Source organism: Anomalospiza imberbis, chromosome 26 (genome assembly GCF_031753505.1).
Source record: "Anomalospiza imberbis isolate Cuckoo-Finch-1a 21T00152 chromosome 26, ASM3175350v1, whole genome shotgun sequence".
NCBI classification, from domain to species: Eukaryota; Metazoa; Chordata; class Aves; order Passeriformes; family Viduidae; genus Anomalospiza; species Anomalospiza imberbis.
In genome coordinates, this window is record NC_089706.1 from 3,686,895 (window position 1) to 3,705,881 (window position 18,987).

General features: G+C 48.7%; 2 protein-coding genes across 6 annotated transcripts in view; one reads left to right on the top strand and one right to left on the bottom strand.

The window, feature by feature from the left end:
* Window positions 1-1,119: 1,119 nt before the first annotated feature.
* On the bottom strand, window positions 1,120-5,453 carry FAM72A (family with sequence similarity 72 member A). Its single transcript, XM_068173041.1, has 4 exons — window positions 5,280-5,453; window positions 4,370-4,447; window positions 3,008-3,132; window positions 1,120-1,294 (listed from the first exon to the last, which is right to left on the bottom strand). Exons 1-4 carry the CDS (start codon window positions 5,429-5,431, stop codon window positions 1,203-1,205), a joined length of 447 nt encoding a protein of 148 aa, XP_068029142.1. The 5' UTR covers window positions 5,432-5,453; the 3' UTR covers window positions 1,120-1,202.
* Window positions 5,454-6,030: 577 nt separating this feature from the next.
* SRGAP2 (SLIT-ROBO Rho GTPase activating protein 2) overlaps window positions 6,031-18,987 on the top strand; it is a 102,080-nt gene continuing 89,123 nt past the window's right edge. For 4 of the 5 annotated variants that reach the window (XM_068173151.1, XM_068173153.1, XM_068173158.1 and 1 more), the window contains exons 1-2: window positions 6,031-6,139; window positions 8,195-8,774. In XM_068173151.1, the coding sequence (XP_068029252.1) occupies window positions 8,708-8,774 (67 nt within the window). In that variant the 5' untranslated portion in view covers window positions 6,031-6,139; window positions 8,195-8,707. Of the gene's footprint in view, window positions 6,140-8,049; window positions 8,775-18,987 lie in introns of those variants that run through there. The other variant, XM_068173152.1, reaches the window with a different exon arrangement.

Consider the following 18,987-nt stretch of genomic DNA (forward strand, 5'->3'; position numbering starts at 1 on the left):
AGGACAGCCCTGAAGACTCCAGAGTCCAAAGCTTTTATTTCCTGGGCAGACACAACACAGGAATTCAAAAGAAGACACACACATCCAAATATACACCAACATACATTTAAACAGTGCAGAAGAGGTAGTACCATTAATTAAGAAATACATAATGAGCAGTAAAAGTACTGAGACAATTCAGATCTGTCTTCATTGCACCCCTTTCAAGTATCACAAGAGGCTGCAGAGTGATTTATTCAGCATCAAGCCAAATTTAAAAGTGTCCTCTGTTCTCTGATATGATTTTATCTGGAATTTTTTATTGGTGGCCTTCAGGTGATTAGCTGGAGGGGACAGCACTTAGTTCAGAAATAAAACATCATGGTTTGTTAACAACTCAGAAAATGAGCTTTGAATTCATTACCTCCAGGAACCAGATTGTCTGTGCAGCTCAGGATGGAAAATTAGGCACGAACACCAAATATTTAACTTTTTTTTTTTCTCTAAAAAGAGCCAATTTCATGAGTGAATTTTGTTTTGGAGAGGGAAAATTTATTTATATATATATGTAGAAAAGAAAGTGGATGGGTTTTAGTGCTGCCCTGAAGAAAAACTCCAGTGCAGCCTTGAAGTTCTACTGAGAAACTGCAGAATTTAGGTTTTGTCGGGGAGAAAAAACACGAACTTGATCTCTGTGGAGACAGAACCCTGAAAGTATTGAAAAATAAAGATGGAAAGGCTCTAAGAGGCTTCCCAGTGCACATTTAGGAGCATTCAGGGGTGCCTCAGAGAAGCTGCAAAGAGCAGGAGATCCCAGAGAACTTTGAGGCAGTTCTGAGCTCTTCCAGACCTGGCTGATTATTCCTGAAAATTCCTTTGAACTGAAAGCAGCTGAGAGGTTTTGCTCTGTGAAAAGTGCTTTAGGGAAGAAGAAAAGAAGGATCATCAGCTGTAGAGGGTTAAGAATTAAAAGCAAAATAGAGGTGATTAAATGCACTTTGTGTTGGCATTTCCAAGGTGTATCTCTGCTCAGGCAGATTTGGGAGTCCAGGGGAGCTTACAGGGAAAGAGCAAGAAGAATTCCCTTCTTCTGGATTATTTTTTCCAGATTTCCTGTTTTTTTTTTTTTTTTTCCCTGTTGTTTGTGCTCTGATGGGCCACCGGGTGAAATGGAATAAATCCAAAGCAGCCAGCCAGGGGAGGGAAGATCGTGCAGGTAACATTTATCTGATGTACTCCTCCTCAGAGGTGCAGGACGTGTCTTCTGTGCTTTCCTCCAGATCTGGCAGGTTGCCCCACAGCAATACATTCACACCTGGTGGAAAGGAGACAAAGGAGGGGGAAAAAAAAAGATATTTTTGGATTGTGACCTTATTTTTGAGTTGCACAACTGTCTATTTTGAGAGAAAATAATCCCTGCAAAACCCAGGAAGTCACGTTCATGGTGAATAAACCTATTTTCTATCTTCCTTCAAAGTGATCTTGGGAGTGTTGTTTATTTTTTTTCAGCCCAATTCAGAGGATAAATATTTATATAACCAATTATATAAATATAATATAACAGAAATATTATTTCTGTTGACACGTTAAGGAGAAGAAAGTTTAAAGTTTTAGAATTTAAGATACAGAAAAAATAAAAGTAGTTGCAAAGGTAAACAAGAAGTTTAGAGTGAAGTGCTGTAAGTTTGTGTGTCATAACACGATTGGCTAAGAAAAGTTACACTGTAGCATAAGTCTATAAGACAAAATATTCAATAATTAAGTTAAATATTTAAAAATTAAGTTAAAATAAATATTTTTGTTAGCAGTGTTTTATTATTTAATCAATCTTTAGAAAGTCTTGTAATTAAGGATCTTGTAACTTTCTGAACCATGCAGTAAAGATTTGAACCAAGCTCACCCTTCCTGTGTGTGTAAAAAATAACCAAAATAAATTGCATCACCTAAAAAACTCAAAAGTCCCATCTCTAACTCCTTCCAAAATCCCCATACCCCAGTAAAGCCATGCCCACCACTACAAATAAACCTGTGTTTGTTCTGCTGGTGGCCTTGCTGCAGAAAACCCTGACTTCTGTCCGCAGAGGGGGGAGTGCAGAGCCAATGACACTGACGCTTTCATCCACAGCTGCCTCCCCCCGAGTGGTTTTCTAGGTTAGCAACACTTCCTCCCCATGCCAGCCTCCCTCCAGGTGCTTGGGCTAAACTGGGATGCCTGGTTAGGGTGAGGAAGGGGCGTCCATCACCTCCCTGGTTGGAGAAGAAGGGAAGTCCTCCTCCTCCTCCTCATCCTCCTCCTCCTCATCCAGAGGAGGCAGCGAGGCTGGAGAGGGGCTGGGAACACAAACCCTGTGAGGAACCACTGAGGGAGCTGGGGGGGTTTATCCTGGAGAAAAGGAGACTCAGGGGTGACCTCAGCACTCTACAGCTCCTGAAAGGTGGCTGTGCTCAGGTGGGGTTGGGCTCTTTCTCCAGGAACTGACAGAACCAGAGGACACAGTCTCCAGCTGCACCAAGGGAAATACAGGTTGGATATCAGGAAGAAGTTTTTTACTGAAAGAGTGATAAAGTGTGGAAAATGAATTTGTAGAGAGTTAGGCATTTACAGCATGGTGTGGCAAAAGCTGATAGGCCAAGAAACACTTACAATGTATTGTAGTTAGGAAATAGTTAACTTCTGATTGTGATGCCGTGAATTCTAACACCTGCATTGTCTCACCCTTCACATGAGGCTGAAAATGGAATAAAAGTTTTTAAAACGCCTCTCAGTTGCCCCATCTCTGGGTCAGGAAAAGGCATAATCCAACAATAAAGTTCTGGAATGGCTGCCCAGGGAGGTGGTGCAGTCACCACCCCTGGGTGTGTTTAACAAAGCCTGCATGTGGCACTGGATGCCAGGGTTTAGCTGAGGTGTTGGGGCTGGGCTGGACTCGATGATCTCTCAGGTCTCTCCCAACCTGGTGATTCTGTGAATTCTGTGATGGGGGATGAGGATTTTAGGGAAAGGGAAGGAAACCAAGGTGTCCCTCACCAGAAGGGTCCAGCCTGTTGATGCCAAACACTGCCTGGCTGTGGAACATCCAGAGGTGGCCGTTGTTGCAGGACAGCAGGCAGGGCTTGCAGGGGCAAATCACGTGGTAGCCAACGACATTCCCACTGGAAAGGCAAGGAAAAGAGTGAGCCTGGGGAAAAGGTGGATCTTGGTGGCTCTTTCCAGCTCCAGTGAAATAGCCCCAGTGCCAGAGCATTATGTAATGCTTGTGTTTTGATAGAGTTAAGGGAACGGGGTGAAACAAGTATCTTAAATATTTAGGGAACATCTGTTGGGAGTTACAGAATATCTGAGTTTTAGATCTTTGGCACAAAGAGAAGCGTTTAGTAACCTAAATTGTGTAACCCAGATTAGTTTGCATACCAACAAATGCTGGTGGATTTCTTTATTTGTTTTCCTTTGGAAGGTCAAGGATTCCAACCAGCAGAGAAGTTCCTCACACCCAAAATCCACCTGACACAAGCACCGTGCACAGGAGGCTACCAGCAGCAGCAGTGGTGAAAATGAGAATTATGGAATGGTTTGGCTTGGAAAGGACTTAAATCTCATCCAGTTCCACCCTCTGCTATGGGCAGGGACACCTTCCACTGTGCCAGGGTGCTCCAACCTGGCATTGGACACTTCAGGGATGGGCATGGGGCAGCCACAGCTTCTCTGGGCCAGATTACTGACCCTTATCAATTCTCCTAGACTGAAACCATAACAACCATTTATCCGTTTTCATGTGCTCTGACGAGACATTTCAGTATCTCTGCTTCTGTCTGAAAACCAAAATATGGTGTCCCTATCACAAACCCCCCCGGCTGTTCAAACCTAAGAAAGGTAAAAATCTTGATCAGGGTGAAAATCTTGATCAGGGAGCTGAAAGAATTCTCTAAGCTAACTGCGAGCTGTTTGAGAGTTGTTGTTTTCACCCTTAAATATCAGGCATTAATAAGGAGGATAAAAGAACTCCAAGAACTTCAGCGACAGCATGTTCCATCTGCTCCCAACAACCCGATCTGCCAAGAGGATGTTCTATTAATTAGAGTATGAGTAACTGCTTCTTGCTGGGGCCTTATTCACAGAGAAATCTCAGCGTTGAGGCAGACATTTCATCGGGCAGGTGGCACGCAAGCTTTCAGGAGACTCAGCCTCCTGACAACGCTGTCACGTTTCCACTGGGGGCTCACAGAAATACCCCGGCAGCCTTGCCCAGGCTGAGTTTCTCCCCAGCAGCATTGAATTTGCAGCAGGGAAGGCAGGCTGGTCCTTCACCCCGTAGCCGCTGCGCTGCAGGAGGTGACAGCGAGGAGGGGACACGGGGCTGGGACACGGCAGTGCCACCGGCTGTGAGCTCACCACTTCAAACAGGCGATGTTCTTCAGTTTGCACTTGCAGATCTCAGTGAAGTAGCAGCTTCCGATGAAATCGACAGTTCTGGGGGAAGGAAATGTACAGAGGTTTGGAGTCGTGGTGATCACAACCTCAGTGTCACAGTAACACCGGGCTCAAGTCACGACAAAGTGATGCTGCCATTGGTCCTGGGTGGTTTAAACCACAAGGTTCTATTTTCCTTTTGACTCTCAGCCCCACTCATATGGAAACTTCAATAAGAGACCCACGTGACATTGCATGAGTATCAAAAATCCTCTTAAAATAGCCCAGAAATGCAGAGTTTGCCTTGGTGCTCAGGGGCTCTCGGGCTTGGTGTGGCACTGCCAGTCAGAACCCTGAAGAGGGGCATTGCTGCCAAATCCCAGCTCAGAAACAGAACAACACCTCAGAGGCTGGGGTGTTTCAACCCAAACCTTTGATTCCTTATCTCCTCTCCAACCCATACTTTCTGATTACCATGTCATTTCACAACCTGATTTCCTTACTATTCAAATCTGGCTATGGGAAAGCAGCACTGAGCCGAACCGGGGGAGTCCTGGCAGCAGTGACAGATCAGGTTTGTTCTGTTTGCGGGTCTTTATTTCAAATCCTAATCTTCGCTGCGGGAAGGAGCGGGAGGAGCTTCCCGTGGCTGCCTTGTCATCCCTAGGGATGGATTAAACTGGAGTTTGGGTTTGCCCCGCACGGGACATCCTCGCTTTTTGCTATCCTGCCGTGGCTTCCCGGGGGCTGGAGATGTAGGGATGGGGTGATCCGTGCTCTGCAGGGCTGTTCTCCCGGCGACAGCGGCTGTTGGAGGGATGCTGTGTCCCCCGGGGCCGACAGGACCCCGTCCCCGGTGGGACCCACCCTTTTCGCCCTTCCCGGCGCTTACCCCGAGGGCGGGATGTCGGTGGAGTAGAGGTCGGTGTCGGTGTCCGCCAGCAGCACCGCCCGCATCCCCCGCGAGCTCAGCACCTGCCGGCAGAACCGGCAGCACAGCACGCTCACGCACCGGTCCTCGAAGGTGCAGCCGCTGGAGGACATGGCGGCTGGGACCCCGGTCCGGTCCGCTCCCGAGCCCAGCCCCGGTTCCGATTCCAATGGCGGTCCCGCTCCCAGTCCCAGTCCCGGTTCCGATCCCAGTCCCGGTTCCGATCCCAATTCCGGTCCTGGTTCCGATCCCGGTCCCAGTCCCGAACCCAAACCCGATTCCGGTTCTGATCCCAATTCCGGTCCCGGTCCCGGTTCCGGTTCCGGTCCCAATCCCGGTCCCGGTCCCGGCCCCAATCCCGGTCCCGGTCCCGTCCCGCTCCGGCGCCAACGGCCACGCTCCCACCTGTCAGTTTGAATTCCCGACCGCGCCCTCTCATTGGGCGCCGCAGGCCACGCCCACTGCATTGAATAATCCGGTGGTACCACCCCTCCCGCCTGGCTATTGGTGGAAAGATGCTCCGTGCCTCACTTCTATTGGTCACGTCTGCTGTCACTCACGCTCTCGTCCCGCCCCTGCGCAGCGCTCGGCCGGAGGGGCGGTGCCACAGGCGCCGAGCGGCGGGAAGAGGGGGCGGGCTCATCATGGGGACGGCCATTTCTGATTGGTTGCGCCGCCCGTCGTTCACACCCAGCGCTCCGCGCCCATTGGCCGGGGCGCTGGGCGGGGCGGGGCGGCGGCGGGCCGGTGCGGGGGACCGGGCGGCGGGCGCCAGCGGCCGGAGGACGCCCGGCTGCGGGAGGCGGCTCCGCAGTGCCCAGGTAATCGCCCCGCCCGGCCGCCCGACCCCCGGCCCTCCCGTGCCACCCCCCGGCGGGCCGCGGGCAGCCCTCCGCCGCCGGCCCCGCCGCCTCCCCGGCGCCCCGAGCCGCGTCCCCCCAGCCCCGGCCCCCCCTTCGGGACCCCCCCACGCTTCCTCTCCCCGCCGCCCGCATTGTTCTTCCCGGGCGGGATGCGGATCCGGCGGGTGCCGTGTTTATTTATTTCTTCCTCCCGTACGCGCATCTCCCGCGGGGGGCTGCGGCCGCGCGCCCGCCCTCCTCCCCCCCCTCCCAAAAAAAAAGGGGGAAGAAATCCAAATGGAGAAGAAAAGACGGGGGAAAAGTTGTGTCCCGCCCTGCACAGCGCAGCGGGCGCTGGAAGAAACCCTAAATCACCCCCCAGCCAAAAAAAAAAAACCGAAAAGGGAGAAGCTGCGGGCGGAGCCGCTCGGCGGGGGCGCGCCCGGTGTGCCCGGGGCTGCCGCCGGCGGGGCCGAGCCCGCGGTCAGCGGGGGATGCTGCGGGGCCCGGCGGCTCCCCGCACCCCAGGGAACCCCCACAGCCCCGGCAGCCGCTCCCCAAAGGAGCCCCGTTCCCCCGGGAGCCGCTCCCCAAATTCTCCCCCGGGACATGAACCGCAGATGAGTCCCAAGTTCTCTCCCGGGACATGAACCCCAATTTCTTCTCCGGGACCTGCGCCCCAAATGAACTCCAAATTCTCCCCTGGGACCTGCGCCCCAAATCAACACCAAATTCTCCCCCGGGACCTGCGCCCCAAATCCCACGGGAGCCGCATCCCAAAGGGAGCCCCATTCCCCCGGGAGCCGCTCCCTTGAACAGCTCCGTAACCCCCGGGACCTGCACCCCAAATCAACCCCGAATTCTTCCCCGGGACCTGCGCCCCAAATCAACCCCAAATTCTCTCCCGGGACCTGCACCCCAAATCAACCCCAAATTCTTCCCCGGGACCTGCGCCCCAAATCAATCCCAAATTCTCCCCCGGGACCTGCACCCCAAATCAACCCCAACTCCCACGGGAGCCCCATCCCAAAGGGAGCCCCGTTCCCCCGGGAGCCGCTCCCCAAATTCTCCGCCAGGACCTGCACCCCAAATGAACCCCGAATTCTCCCCCGGGACCTGCACCCCAAATGAACCCCAAATTCTCCGCCAGGACCTGCACCCCAAATGAACCCCAGCTCCCATGGGAGCCGCATCCCAAAGGAGCCCCTGCTCCCCGAATCAGCCCCGGTTCCCCGGGAGCTGCACCCCGAATCAGCCCCGGTTCCCCGGGAGCTGCACCCCGAATCAGCCCCGGTTCCCCGGGAGCTGCACCCCGAATCAGCCCCGGTTCCCCGGGAGCTGCACCCCGAATCAGCCCCGGTTCCCCGGGAGCCGCTCCCCAAATCAGCCCCGGTTCCCCGGGAGCTGCACCCCGAATCAGCCCCGGTTCCCCGGGAGCTGCACCCCGAATCAGCCCCGGTTCCTCGGGAGCTGCACCCCGAATCAGCCCCGGTTCCCCGGGAGCTGCACCCCGAATCAGCCCCGGTTCCCCGGGAGCTGCACCCCGAATCAGCCCCGGTTCCCCGGGAGCCGCTCCCCAAATCAGCCCCGGTTCCCCGGGAGCTGCACCCCGAATCAGCCCCGGTTCCCCGGGAGCCGCTCCCCAAATCAGCCCCGGTTCCCCGGGAGCTGCACCCCGAATCAGCCCCGGTTCCCCGGGAGCCGCTCCCCGAATCAGCCCCGGTTCCCCGGGAGCTGCACCCCGAATCAGCCCCGGTTCCCCGGGAGCTGCACCCCGAATTCTGGCCGGGATATCCCAAAGGAGCCGCTGTGCCCGAGCCATCCCCCGGGTCCCCGCTGTAGGCGTGTTCCCCGGTCACCTGGCCGGGCTGCGGTTGGAACCTCACGCTGCTGCTGCTGCTCAAAGGACGATTTGCAATGTCAGGGTGTCAGGGCAGCTTTGCTTCCCGTCACAAATTTGGGCTGCGAGCAGTAATTTTCTAAATATATATATATATATATATTATTGCTGTTATTTTTTTTTTGTATTTGCAGGCAAGCAAACCAAAGCTGCTTCTCCTCCGCTGCTGCTCTCGTTTGGGATTTGATTTGCATCATCTCCGAGCCCATTAAAAGAAAGAAACTAAAAAAAAAAAAAAAAGAGAAGAAGAGGGGGAAAAAAATAAAAAAGGGCAAACCAAACCCACACAAAACATGTGCGGAAGGACTTCCACTCCCTGGCTGTGCTGTTGAGGATCGGGAAGAGCCTTTGGGGCTGCAGGATCTCGCTAGGCTGATGCTGCTGCTCAAGGATTTGGTGCAGGGAGACAAAACTGCTGCCTCTTCCATCCGCTGATCTCAACATCTGCATTTTCCTGCTGCTGTGCTCCCTCTCACACCCTCTCTCCATGGACTGATTTTTTAATTTTTTTCCCTTTTTGCGGGGGGGGGGGAGGGAAGGACGAGCAGAAAGCCAAGGCATCGTGCTGAGAGGAGCGAAAATTGCCTTTATATCTCGTGTTCTGGTGGATCTCTTTCGAGGTTATTCTGCTTTTTGGAAAAGAAAACATGACGTCGCCAGCAAAATTCAAAAAGGATAAGGAGATCATAGCTGAATATGACACTCAAGTTAAAGGTAAGGAATGGTTTTATTTCCATCCCTTCTCTGCGAGCCTGCCTGGCGATTGTAGGAGTTTGCAGTGGATGTTTGGGTGGGGAAGAGGGAAATCATTTGCAGATTGCCTGGAATTTGCAGGGCTTTTTTTTGGGAATACAAAGCTGGGTCGGGTTTGCAGTGCTGTGTCTGTCCCCATGGGGTAGTTCCTGCTTTGGTGTTGCCGTTTTTAAGGTACCACAGCGAGGTTTGGGTGTTTTTTTTAATGGAATACCCACATTTTTGAGTTCGGCGAGATCCATCTTTTCCTGCCTGCCGTTCCCAGAGACGGCTTTGCATGTGAAATATGAGAGGCAGGGAATTGCTTTTTAATCCTCTGCCTGTCATGGGAATCTTTGAACAATCTGTGCAGTGTCACAGGAGCATATTTCCACTGCTGCTGATGGGGGACTGTGCTCCGGGGTCCCTGGGAAGCTGTTTGTGCTAGAAACTTCCATTATTCAGGATTTTCCTCGGGGTGAGTCCATCATCATTCCCTGCTTTTCCTTGCCGTGCTGGAGTGTAACACCTCGAGGCTGCAGTGTGGGTGTGGGTGTACACACGCAGAGAAATGAATAAAACTCGTGCAGCAGCGTTATTCCCATCATCACAGGGAATAATAAACAGATTTAAACACTGGGCTTTGCAACGACCGTGTAAGTCTCCTGCAGAATTCAGCTGGCTGGGTTTCAGGCCATCGTGTGCCCTGGGTTAAAAAAAAAAAAAATAAAAGATGGTGAAATTCCCTCCCCCCCCGAGCTGCTTATTTTTGTGAAGTTTTCGGGATAAGACGTATTTAAAAGAATAATTAGGGCTTGTGCATGGCTTGATATGTCGCTGCTAGGAAGTTCTGAGATTCAGTGATTTATCTAATTGGTTAAAACTTGCTTGGTATGCTCAGAGCATGCAGGAAAGATGGCCTTCGGGCAGGGTTGATTGAGTTAAATCAATGCAATTTGAAAAAATAAAAAAAAAAAAAGCCAGATTTAAATCTGAGTAGGAAACCTAGATTAAAATTGACAATTAAGATATTATTTTGCAATTAGGTGCTCAGTTATTTTTCCTGCTGGGGAGGGAGGGGGTGGTCTGCTTGTTGGTTGCAAATCATTAAAACGTGTTGTCCTACAAGGCATGTCCTACCCTGACCCCAGTGCCCTGCACCTAGAAGCAGTTTGGGTACTTCTGTTGAAAAATGCTTATTTGAGCAAATAGGAAGCTGCGTTGAGAGTTTATTTTGATTTTTTTTTTTTTTTTATATTGAGGTTCTTAAAGTTAGAAATGGAGAAGGGCGTGTTTCTCTTTTACTGGTTTAGTTTCTATTCCTGTTTTCGAGCTGTCTTTGGAACTGGGAATTGCAGTCAGCGTAAAATTAGAGGCTTGTAGGCTCTTTCATTATTTACCCCATCAAAATGTGCGTGATAGATCCGAGCTTGCAGTCACAATATTTGGGAATAACACGGAAAGGAGGCTTTAGAATTAGCAAAGCGCATCCTCTCACCTCTCAGCTCTCGCATGAATTAGAAATCCTTCCCTTCCTTTTCAGACAAGAGACCAGGAAAATGGGAAGGAGCCTTCCTTGTTGCTGCCAGAGCTCAGCTCATCTCTGGGGCTGTCGATTAACCTGGAAATGTGCTCCCAAAAGTGGATTGCAGTAGTGGCACACTGATTTTTTGTTTGGTTGTTTTTTTTCCTTTTTGGCCTTATAAAGCATTGCTCTCTTAGATGCGGGAGGTTAAGGAGGCCGGAAGCGTGTGAAGGGATCAGGAGGAGCTGGGAGAAGGGGATTTCCTTCCTGAATTAGGGTGAGGGCAGGGATGTGTTCACCTCGGGATGCTCATCCTGTTCCTCTCCCAGCTTGGCTCTGGGGAAGGAGGGGCTGCTCCATCTCCTGCCCCTCCTTGGAGGGAGGTGTAGAGGGACCAGACAGCTCAGCAATGCGCAGCACAGTCCTGTAGCAGCCCTGTCCTACATCCCCTGCTTTATTTTAGAGCTTTTCCTTTCCCTTTTCCACCCAGCACTGACCTTTCAGGAGCTGCTTTGACAATGGGGATCCTTGTCTCCCTGCCTTTAGGTACCAGCTTTGGAGGGAGACTTTGCTCCTTTCAAAACACCTCAAACCTTTGCTTGTTTTGTGCTTTACATCACTTCCCTAAATGTCTCTCGTGCAAAACCACGACAATCCCACAGATAGCTCAGTTCTGAGCTGGATACTGCTGTGATTCCTTAGGGAATGTCTCCGCTCTAATTCCAGGCATGTGCAGGTCTCTCCACCCCAGTGGCAAGATGAGATGGTGCTGAATCCACTGAAATCCACAAGTGTGGTGGTGCTGCCTCATCACCAAACACACTGAGGTTCTTACAGGATGATTTTGGTGTCCTGATCAAATTCTGCCCTCCGCTGTGGGAACAGCATGGAAATGTTAACTCTGAAATCCTTTCCTCGAGCTGGGAAGTGGAGCAGTGGCTGTGGGGGTGAGATGAATCACGTGTTGGCGTGCTACACGAATTGTGAGGTGGCATCTGCTCCTCCGATGAGAAAACTCGGATATTTTGTGCTGGCATTTAGAAACTTAGGGCACTTCTTGTGCTTTGCTCCATGCTGGCTCTGTTTAGAGGCTTCCTTTAAAGCCCTTAATCCACAAACACCTCCTTAAGCACTTTAAATGATTGCTAATGGAATGATGGAGCTTTGTTTAAAAATTTAATAGCCTTAAGTGGTTAATCAGAAACCATTTAAAGAATGGCTTGATTAATAGATCATCATGAGGCAAAATTTTTGATTTTCTGTTGCTGAATGAGCTCAGTGGTTTTTATTGAAAAAAGGGCAGCAAGGCAAAGGATCATGGAATGGTTTGGGTTGGGAGGGACCTTAAAGCTCATCTCATGGGCAGGGACACCTTCCACTATCCCAGGCTGCTCCCAGAGCCCTGTCCAGCCTGGCCTTGGACACTTCCACGGACGGGGTGTGGATGAGTGACACTTTCTGTTCTCCTCTAACCATGAGCTGTAGGTATTTGTTGCTCTCCCCACAGTCATTTCTCTGCCTCTTTTGGGTTGTAGCTGGCTCTTCCCGTGGTTTGTGTGTGTGTGTGGGGAGATAGACATTTGAATGAAGTTAATTTCTGAAGCTGAAGACTTCTTTAACCAAAGTTACCATGCAGAGATCAGGGGGCGTGGAGGGAGCGAGGAGCTCCTTCCTCGTGACCTGTCCACTCTGGTTGTGCATCTGTGCAGGTGGCTGGGACCAGGCTGGACCTTGAGTTCTCGGTCTGACCCTCTAACTGACCACCAGAGGAGGTTCAGCTGACCACATCTGGAGGTTCAGCTCCAAACCCACCCTTCTGCAGAAGGGAATTAACCCACAGACACGCTGATTTTCCCCAGCACCTGCGCTGACCTCCAGCCTTCCTCCGCTGGTTCCATGGTTTGTCCTCTCTGCTCTTGGAGAGGGACTCCTTGGAGTGCTTTTTTTGAGGAAACTCCAGCATGAATCCGTGTCAAGCGGTCGGGATTCTCCTGCCGGGATGACCCGGGGCCGGCAGGGGAGGGAAGCGCTCCTTTGATACCTCCCCGTGCCATGTGCTCACAAAGCCTGGGAGCCCTGTGAAGCTGCAAACTGAGATTCCCTCACTCCATATGGAGCCTTTGATATCTCAAGCTCATCCCCTTGTCTGGATTGTCTCTCCCAATTCCTTTGTGCAAGTTGTGGTGAGGCAGAGATAATTAATTTATGCTGTGCAGTGTGTTCCATGTGAGATTGGGATGCTGCCTCTCTGTGCCCAGGCAAGGACTGTCAGGGTTTTTTTTGGTTTAATATATTAAATTGGAGTGTACACTTGCTGAGGAAAGAAAAGCCAGTGATTTATCTCTTAATTCTCCTTTTCTTTCTCCTTGTGTCCCACGAGAGCCTTATATTTAATTAGTTTGTATAAAGCTTCAGTAAATAGCTCCATGGTTTGAGCTGCAGAAATTTAATACTGACATTTTTTTACCCAGCGAGGGCTCATAAACCACTTCTGTCCTTGAGCAGTCGCTACCAAAGGTTAAAATGCATCTCCTGCAGATCTTGCAGCCCAGCCCAAAAAGTGCTAAAAATATGACAAATGGATGAGGTAATTTACAGCAGGAGCAAGCAGAGCCCAGAGGTGGCTGCGTGGTTGCTGAGCTGAGTTTGCCTTTGCTAAGGGAAGATTCCTGATAAGAACAACTTCAGGCAACCTCCCAGCTGCCATCACACTCAGGCTACTGAAATGTCTCAAACTTTCCTTTAAACCGCCCCAAAATGGCTGATAAATTTCGGATAAGTCCCTTTTCCCTCTCTATGTTGAACGTCTGAGAGTGGGTCTGATCTGATTGTGATTTTTTTGCCTTAAATGCTGTGTGGAAATCTCATTTGTATGGTCCATTTTCCTGAGGGATGCCCGGCAGTTTTTAATCCTGGTGAACTCTCCCAACTGGTCCAGCCCTTCTGGGGTGATGGCAAAAATAGCTGTGATGGGGTCAGCAGCTGTAATTTGGGGGCTGGAAGGGAAGTGTGATGCTTTTGGTGATGATTTGAACCAAAAATTGGCATTTTTCTCAGCGGTTGCAGGTTTTTTTACAGAATAGCCTCAATGAGATGAAATCGCTGTCATTTATTTTACTGCTGAACCTGTGCTCTTTGGGATTTTCCAGTGGTGTTGATGTTACACATAAATGTTGATTTCTCTTTTGTGTTCACCACCTGTTCAGGTCACCCAGGTTGGTGTGACTGATCCTTGGGTGGGATTCCCAGAGTTTTTAATACACCCTGTAAAGAGACTTTTCAGCCGCTCAACCCCGGTGTGGTTGAGTGAAACAATCCTGAATTCTGATATTTTAACTCTGCATGCATTGGATTAACGTTCCGATTCAAAATGTAAAACTACCTTTTAAGGGGTTTTTGCAGTTAATCACGGCTCTGTGCCTGTAAGTGATTCCATTTGTTTGCAACAATGACTTGCTCCAAACTCGGGGCTCTGGAATTGCTGTGGAATCATCTGGTTTTCTGCAGTTCCTGATAGTGCTAATCCCTTGAGTTTTGGAGCTGGATTGGGTCAAGCAGCCTTGGTGCCAGAAAGGGGGAAGGGGGCGTTGGGAGCCTGCCTTGATCTTCCAGCAATAGTTTGTGTTTTTGTGTCCAACTCCTGCTAATGGATTATTAATGAGGATGGAAAGAGGTGAAGGAATGCAGAGTCTGCCTTCTTTCCTCTCCAGCTCCAAAATCCCCCTTTTTTTTTTTTTTTTTTGCAGTTTCATCAGGTGTTGGAAGGCTGGAGAGCAAAGCTGACCAAACCACTCCATCCTCTTAAGTGCTGCAGTTCCCTCCAAAAGCAGAAGGAATTGCCAGTGTAACTCCAGTAGGATTCTATAAAAAGTTTACTGGTAATAGCCAGTTTTCCCTGACTCCCAGCTAAGGGACAGGACATTTTTCCTTAGCTCTAAATGATTTCCTTTCGTGGTGAGGTTACAAATTAGTATCTTTCCCTTTTCCTGTCAGTTAAAAGGCTCCACTCCTCTTTTATTCTTTTTTTAAATCCTTACTAATAATTTTTTTGGCCATTTTGGGGATTTACTTGGAAGAATCTCTTTGCCTGGTCAACTTTTTTTCAGCTGTCGTTATGAAGAGTGAAAAATCTGAACCTTTGTTGAGATGGAAAGTATGTTCAAACACATGTTCCCTTGAATGGATTTTGCTGTGCCATGCACAGTTGATATTCATTACTCACGACTTTATTTAGTTCATTTTTTGGTATGACTTTCACAGATTTCATGGTTTCTCTCTGAGAATTCCTGCAGCATCACGGGTGTCCTGCTCTTGGAACGCTGTCAGTGCTTTGTAGGCGATGGAAGCAAACGCAGTTAGGGGATTTATTGTGGATAAAAATGGGGAAGAAAATGGGGGAAAGGGTCTTGACCTTGCCGTAATGCCATCAGTAGAGACCAGTCTCCATTTTTACTTTCTCTCTCCCTTTTTCTTCCCAAATTGCAATGCTCCAGTAGACAAAACAGGGCCTTCTTTCTGTGAAATCCCTGGATAATGGTCATTGAAACTCTCGATGTGTTTGAAGTCAGAAACCATATGGATGTAGTGAGGAAGCTCAGCTGCTATTTTTCCAAGAAGATGCTGTAAATGGACTGAACCATTTAAAAAAATTGTATTTTTTTGCCATCAAAGTAACTATTTGCAGTTGTTAAACTGGAAATCTTCTGACCCAGTTGTTTTGCTTTTGCGTTTAGAGTTAATCACAGCTTCTCTGAAGGTGTTGCTAAATGTGCTGCAGAAATTCTTAGGGTTTTCTTAATTAATTAATTAATTCTTAGGGAAATTCGTATTCTTTAAGGGTTTCCAGCAATGCTTCATATTGATTTGTGTGAAATGGGCTGAATTAGGGGAGCTGCCTCATCCTGTGGCACTTGAGCAGCTCCTGGCTTTTGACTCTTGAGAAGGAGCCAAATAACCAGATTAACTCCAAACCCAGTGTGGATTTCAGTCTCCAGCCCTGAGCAGCTGCAGCAGGGTGAGTTGGTTGGTCCTGCTACATCTGATACTGGTTTTATCTTTTTTTTTTTTTCCTTTTTTTTCCTTAAATCATAGGAAAGATTTCTTCTTTCCAGGAAGAGCTTCTTGGCTTCTTGCAAATGGGGAAGGATTTTTGGTTTGTTTTTATATTGCTGTCATTGGATGATGGTTTTCCTGCAGGGAGGAAACCATGGAACGATGCAATTTATAGATGGGGAGTGCTTGCAAATTGGATCTACTTAAAATTAGAACAGTTGTTGCGTGGGAATGAGTCCTTGAGTGTGTCTTGGGCCAGCAGTCCAGTCCCACTGCAGGGCATGCTCTAAGTTTGTGAATGCAGGTTGGAAAATTGGGAAATTCCACAACATCCTTTTCTTTAAGCAATAAATTCTTTATTTCACACTGGAGCAGGGCTCTTGCTGTTCTGCTGCTCTGAGTGTGTGGTTCTAAAACACATTTTACACAGTTCTGCTGCTTCTAGGAAAAAATAAAAACGGGAGTTATTCACATATTTCATTAGCACTGTTTGGGGTAAAATATGGGGAATATTTTTGGGATTGGATTATGTAAACAAGAAACTTGCACTCATCCACCAGGTGTAATTCCTCAATCTGGGCAGGGCTGTGGCCACCACGGCCAGCTGGTGGCTGCTGGGCTGTGACAGTTCTCCTCCGTCCACCCCAGTTCCTCTGGGAAGGGCTGCAGGAGGCTGTCTCGAGTGTTTTCCTGGGAAATGACAACTGTGAGGAGTGAACTCCTCCCGAGGCAGTGGGTGGCACTCTGAATAACCATCCCTGAGTGGAAATGAAGCTTGCTGCAAAGCTGATGCTCTTCCACCTTCCCGGGAAGCCAGAGCTGTATCAAGTGCCTGTAAAGCAGAATCAGGGAATTGTTTGGATGTGCCAAGATGCTGACATCCCTTCCCTCTGGCAGGGCTGCTTTCCTGGCTGGAGCATTGGGCAAATCCACTGTCAAAGTCCTATTTAGCTCCCTATTTATCGATTAATTTATTTATCTAGGTGTTATTTTGGTTATTGGCAAATGTAAATTCAGACCTGTGACTCATAAAGCAAATTATCATGGGTGTGTTTTGACAAGTCTGATGAGCCTGAAATGCATCAAAATCTGAGGACAGAAAAGCACATTGATAAGAAGCAGCCATTGTTGCTGTGAGGGGGGGAAAAGTCTCAATTTTCCTTCATCTGTGCAGGGGATGAATGAATGAGTGACAGTGACAAAGCAGAGTGTGGAGGTGCGGATCCCTGAGCTGGCCCGTGGAGGTTTTTCCCCGGTGTTCGATAAGCAGTCACTCAGCAATTTAATAAATGAACATCCCTGTGAAGTGGTTTTGGAAAGGAGCCTGGCTTTGCTTTGGTCTCTTTCATGAATGGAACCCTTCCTAACTTTTCTGCCTTCTCTCCATCTGGTGAAGGAGGAAGAGGCTTCATCCCAGTTACCCTTTTAAAAACCACCAGTAACCCTCCAGTATTTGTGCTGCAGAGAGGGCTGTGTGTCCCAGCTCCTCGGGGAGGAACCCAGAGCTGCAGAAAGATGCTGAAATAGGAACAAAAGGCTTTGCCAGCAAAGGACTTTAAAGTGTGCAGCTGGAAAAGGGAGGGGGAAAGGAGGGAGAAATGCAGCGCTACAAAGGTCACAGGATACACTGATGATGTTTGGATGGAAACTCAGCTTGCTGTGAATGAAATTGTGCTCTCGTGTTTTCCCCCTGGAGCTGAATGTCTAAAAACTCTGGATACTCCTTGTTCTGTTTCTTTTTTTTTTTGCCTTTTCTTTTTTCGGCGCTTGTAAGTTGTGCTGTAGAAATGAGAAAAAAAAAAAAAAAAAAAAGGAAAAAGGGAGGATGGACAGCACCCACAGACAGGCTGGGAGAGGCTTAAATAGTCTGAGCTCTGCCAGGTTCATCAGAGCTGTGACATTATTGGGTTCTGGTTATTTGCAAGGCAAAATTCTGTCTGTACTAAATGTGTGAGGTTCCTTAGCAGGGAACTTGTGGTGGCAAAGATTTCAGCTCTGCTGACCAAGGTTGTTGGATGAACTCAGAACTAGGGCTGAGCACCCCTTGGAGCTGACTTTGGGAGTGTTGATTTTATTTCCTTTATTTCCTTTTATTTCCTTTATTTCCTGTGTGTGTGAAGGCTTGTTGCTGGTTGCTAAATTGCCTTTTCTCCCTCCTTATGCCATCCAGATTGCTTGTGTTTGCTCTGAGGTTGGTTTGAACTTTCATCAATCCATATGCTGGTGTTACCTTCCATGATATGATTAATTTCTGACTGTGACGATAAATTAATTTACACAAAAGTGTAAGAGAAGTCCTTTTATTTAGGCCAGTTGCCTAATGCCAAACACATTTCTAACCATTGTCTTCATACTTAAGGAATTAATCTTAATGTAGGCTTTATGTCAGATTATTTCCTCCATCACAGTGAATTTCATAGAATATAGCTGGGAAGGGCTCCTTGCATCCACTGTTTTCCACTTTTCACACTTTCCCCCTGAAAATCTTGGCTAAAAACTCTTCCCACCAGACCTGTCCGTGGAAATTCAGGTGGTACTTTGGTTTCAGATTTAAATTGGGAAAAAATTCTGGCACTGCCCTCTCTGGAAAATCCCTGCAGGTAGAGCTTTCTTTTATGCCTTGAAAGCAGTGCCAGCTTTTGGCAGAGAAGGAAGTGTTTTGGTTTGGTTTTGTTGGGGCTTTTTTGTTTTATTTTGTTCTGGAACTCCAAGCTATTTTCTGGTAAACACCCTGGAACTGTTGGGCATTCTTGCTGTGATTTATCCATTTGCTGCTTGGCTGCTCCTGACTCCTTGATTTTCTTGTCCTTCCTGGAGTGAGGGGCTCAGAACTGGACCCAAATTCAAGGCTCCCATAAGTATTTTGGGGAGGAACAAGACAAACCCATATGGAGGTTTGGGAAATTCCACAGTGCCCAGTATCCCACATGGAGGGACGAGAATTGATGTTGGTTTTGTGCTGCTGGAGGTTCCTTGAATTGTGAATTCCACAATAAGCACTGGCTGGGAGCTGGAGGAGCAGCTATAATTTTCTCCCAGCTCTGTTGTTGCCTTTTCCAGCTCCCTCACATGTTTTGCAGTGGTTTTAGGATCAGGCTTCATGCAAATAGTTCCCATTGCACCCCACCCTCTCCCAAACCCAGCTCCACCAGCTGCTATGGTTGGGATGAAAGTGCTGCTAATTTGCTGTTACCTTTAATTTAAGGATTCTGCATCTTGGGGAAGGTTTGCTGTAAGAAGTTATTTATATGTTGACTGTTTAAACACATTTATCAGTCCCAAAAGATCGATGCCTCTCCTTGCAAGGAGGAGGTTGCTTTGAGATCCTGCATGGGAAGGTGTGTGTGCAGGGGATGGGAAGAGTAAGTAGATTTTTATTTATTTATTTATTTCAAATGAAAGCCATCAGCATCCAGCCAGCCCTGCCTGGGCTGTCTTGTGGGGAGGTTGTGCTGTGTTTGCAGAACGACTTTGAGTCTTTGACAGCGATAGGGAGAACAAATCAGCTCTGAGGAGTACAAGGCAAACAGGTTCCTTTTCCTTCCCACCTTTTTTTTTTCATTGCTTCTTGTCGTGTGCCTCTCTTAAAAGCTGATTTTGTCAGTAAAGAAAAGATCC

Bases quoted from the DNA above. Each gene is read 5' to 3' on its own strand.
- FAM72A (XM_068173041.1), bottom strand. From the start codon at position 5,431: ATGTCCTCCAGCGGCTGCACCTTCGAGGACCGGTGCGTGAGCGTGCTG. The intron at 4,448-5,279 runs GTAAGCGCCGGG...TCCTTCCCCCAG, and splicing joins ACCGACATCCCGCCCTCGGG to AACTGTCGATTTCATCGGAA. The intron at 3,133-4,369 runs GTGAGCTCACAG...TTGCCTTTCCAG, and splicing joins AACATCGCCTGTTTGAAGTG to TGGGAATGTCGTTGGCTACC.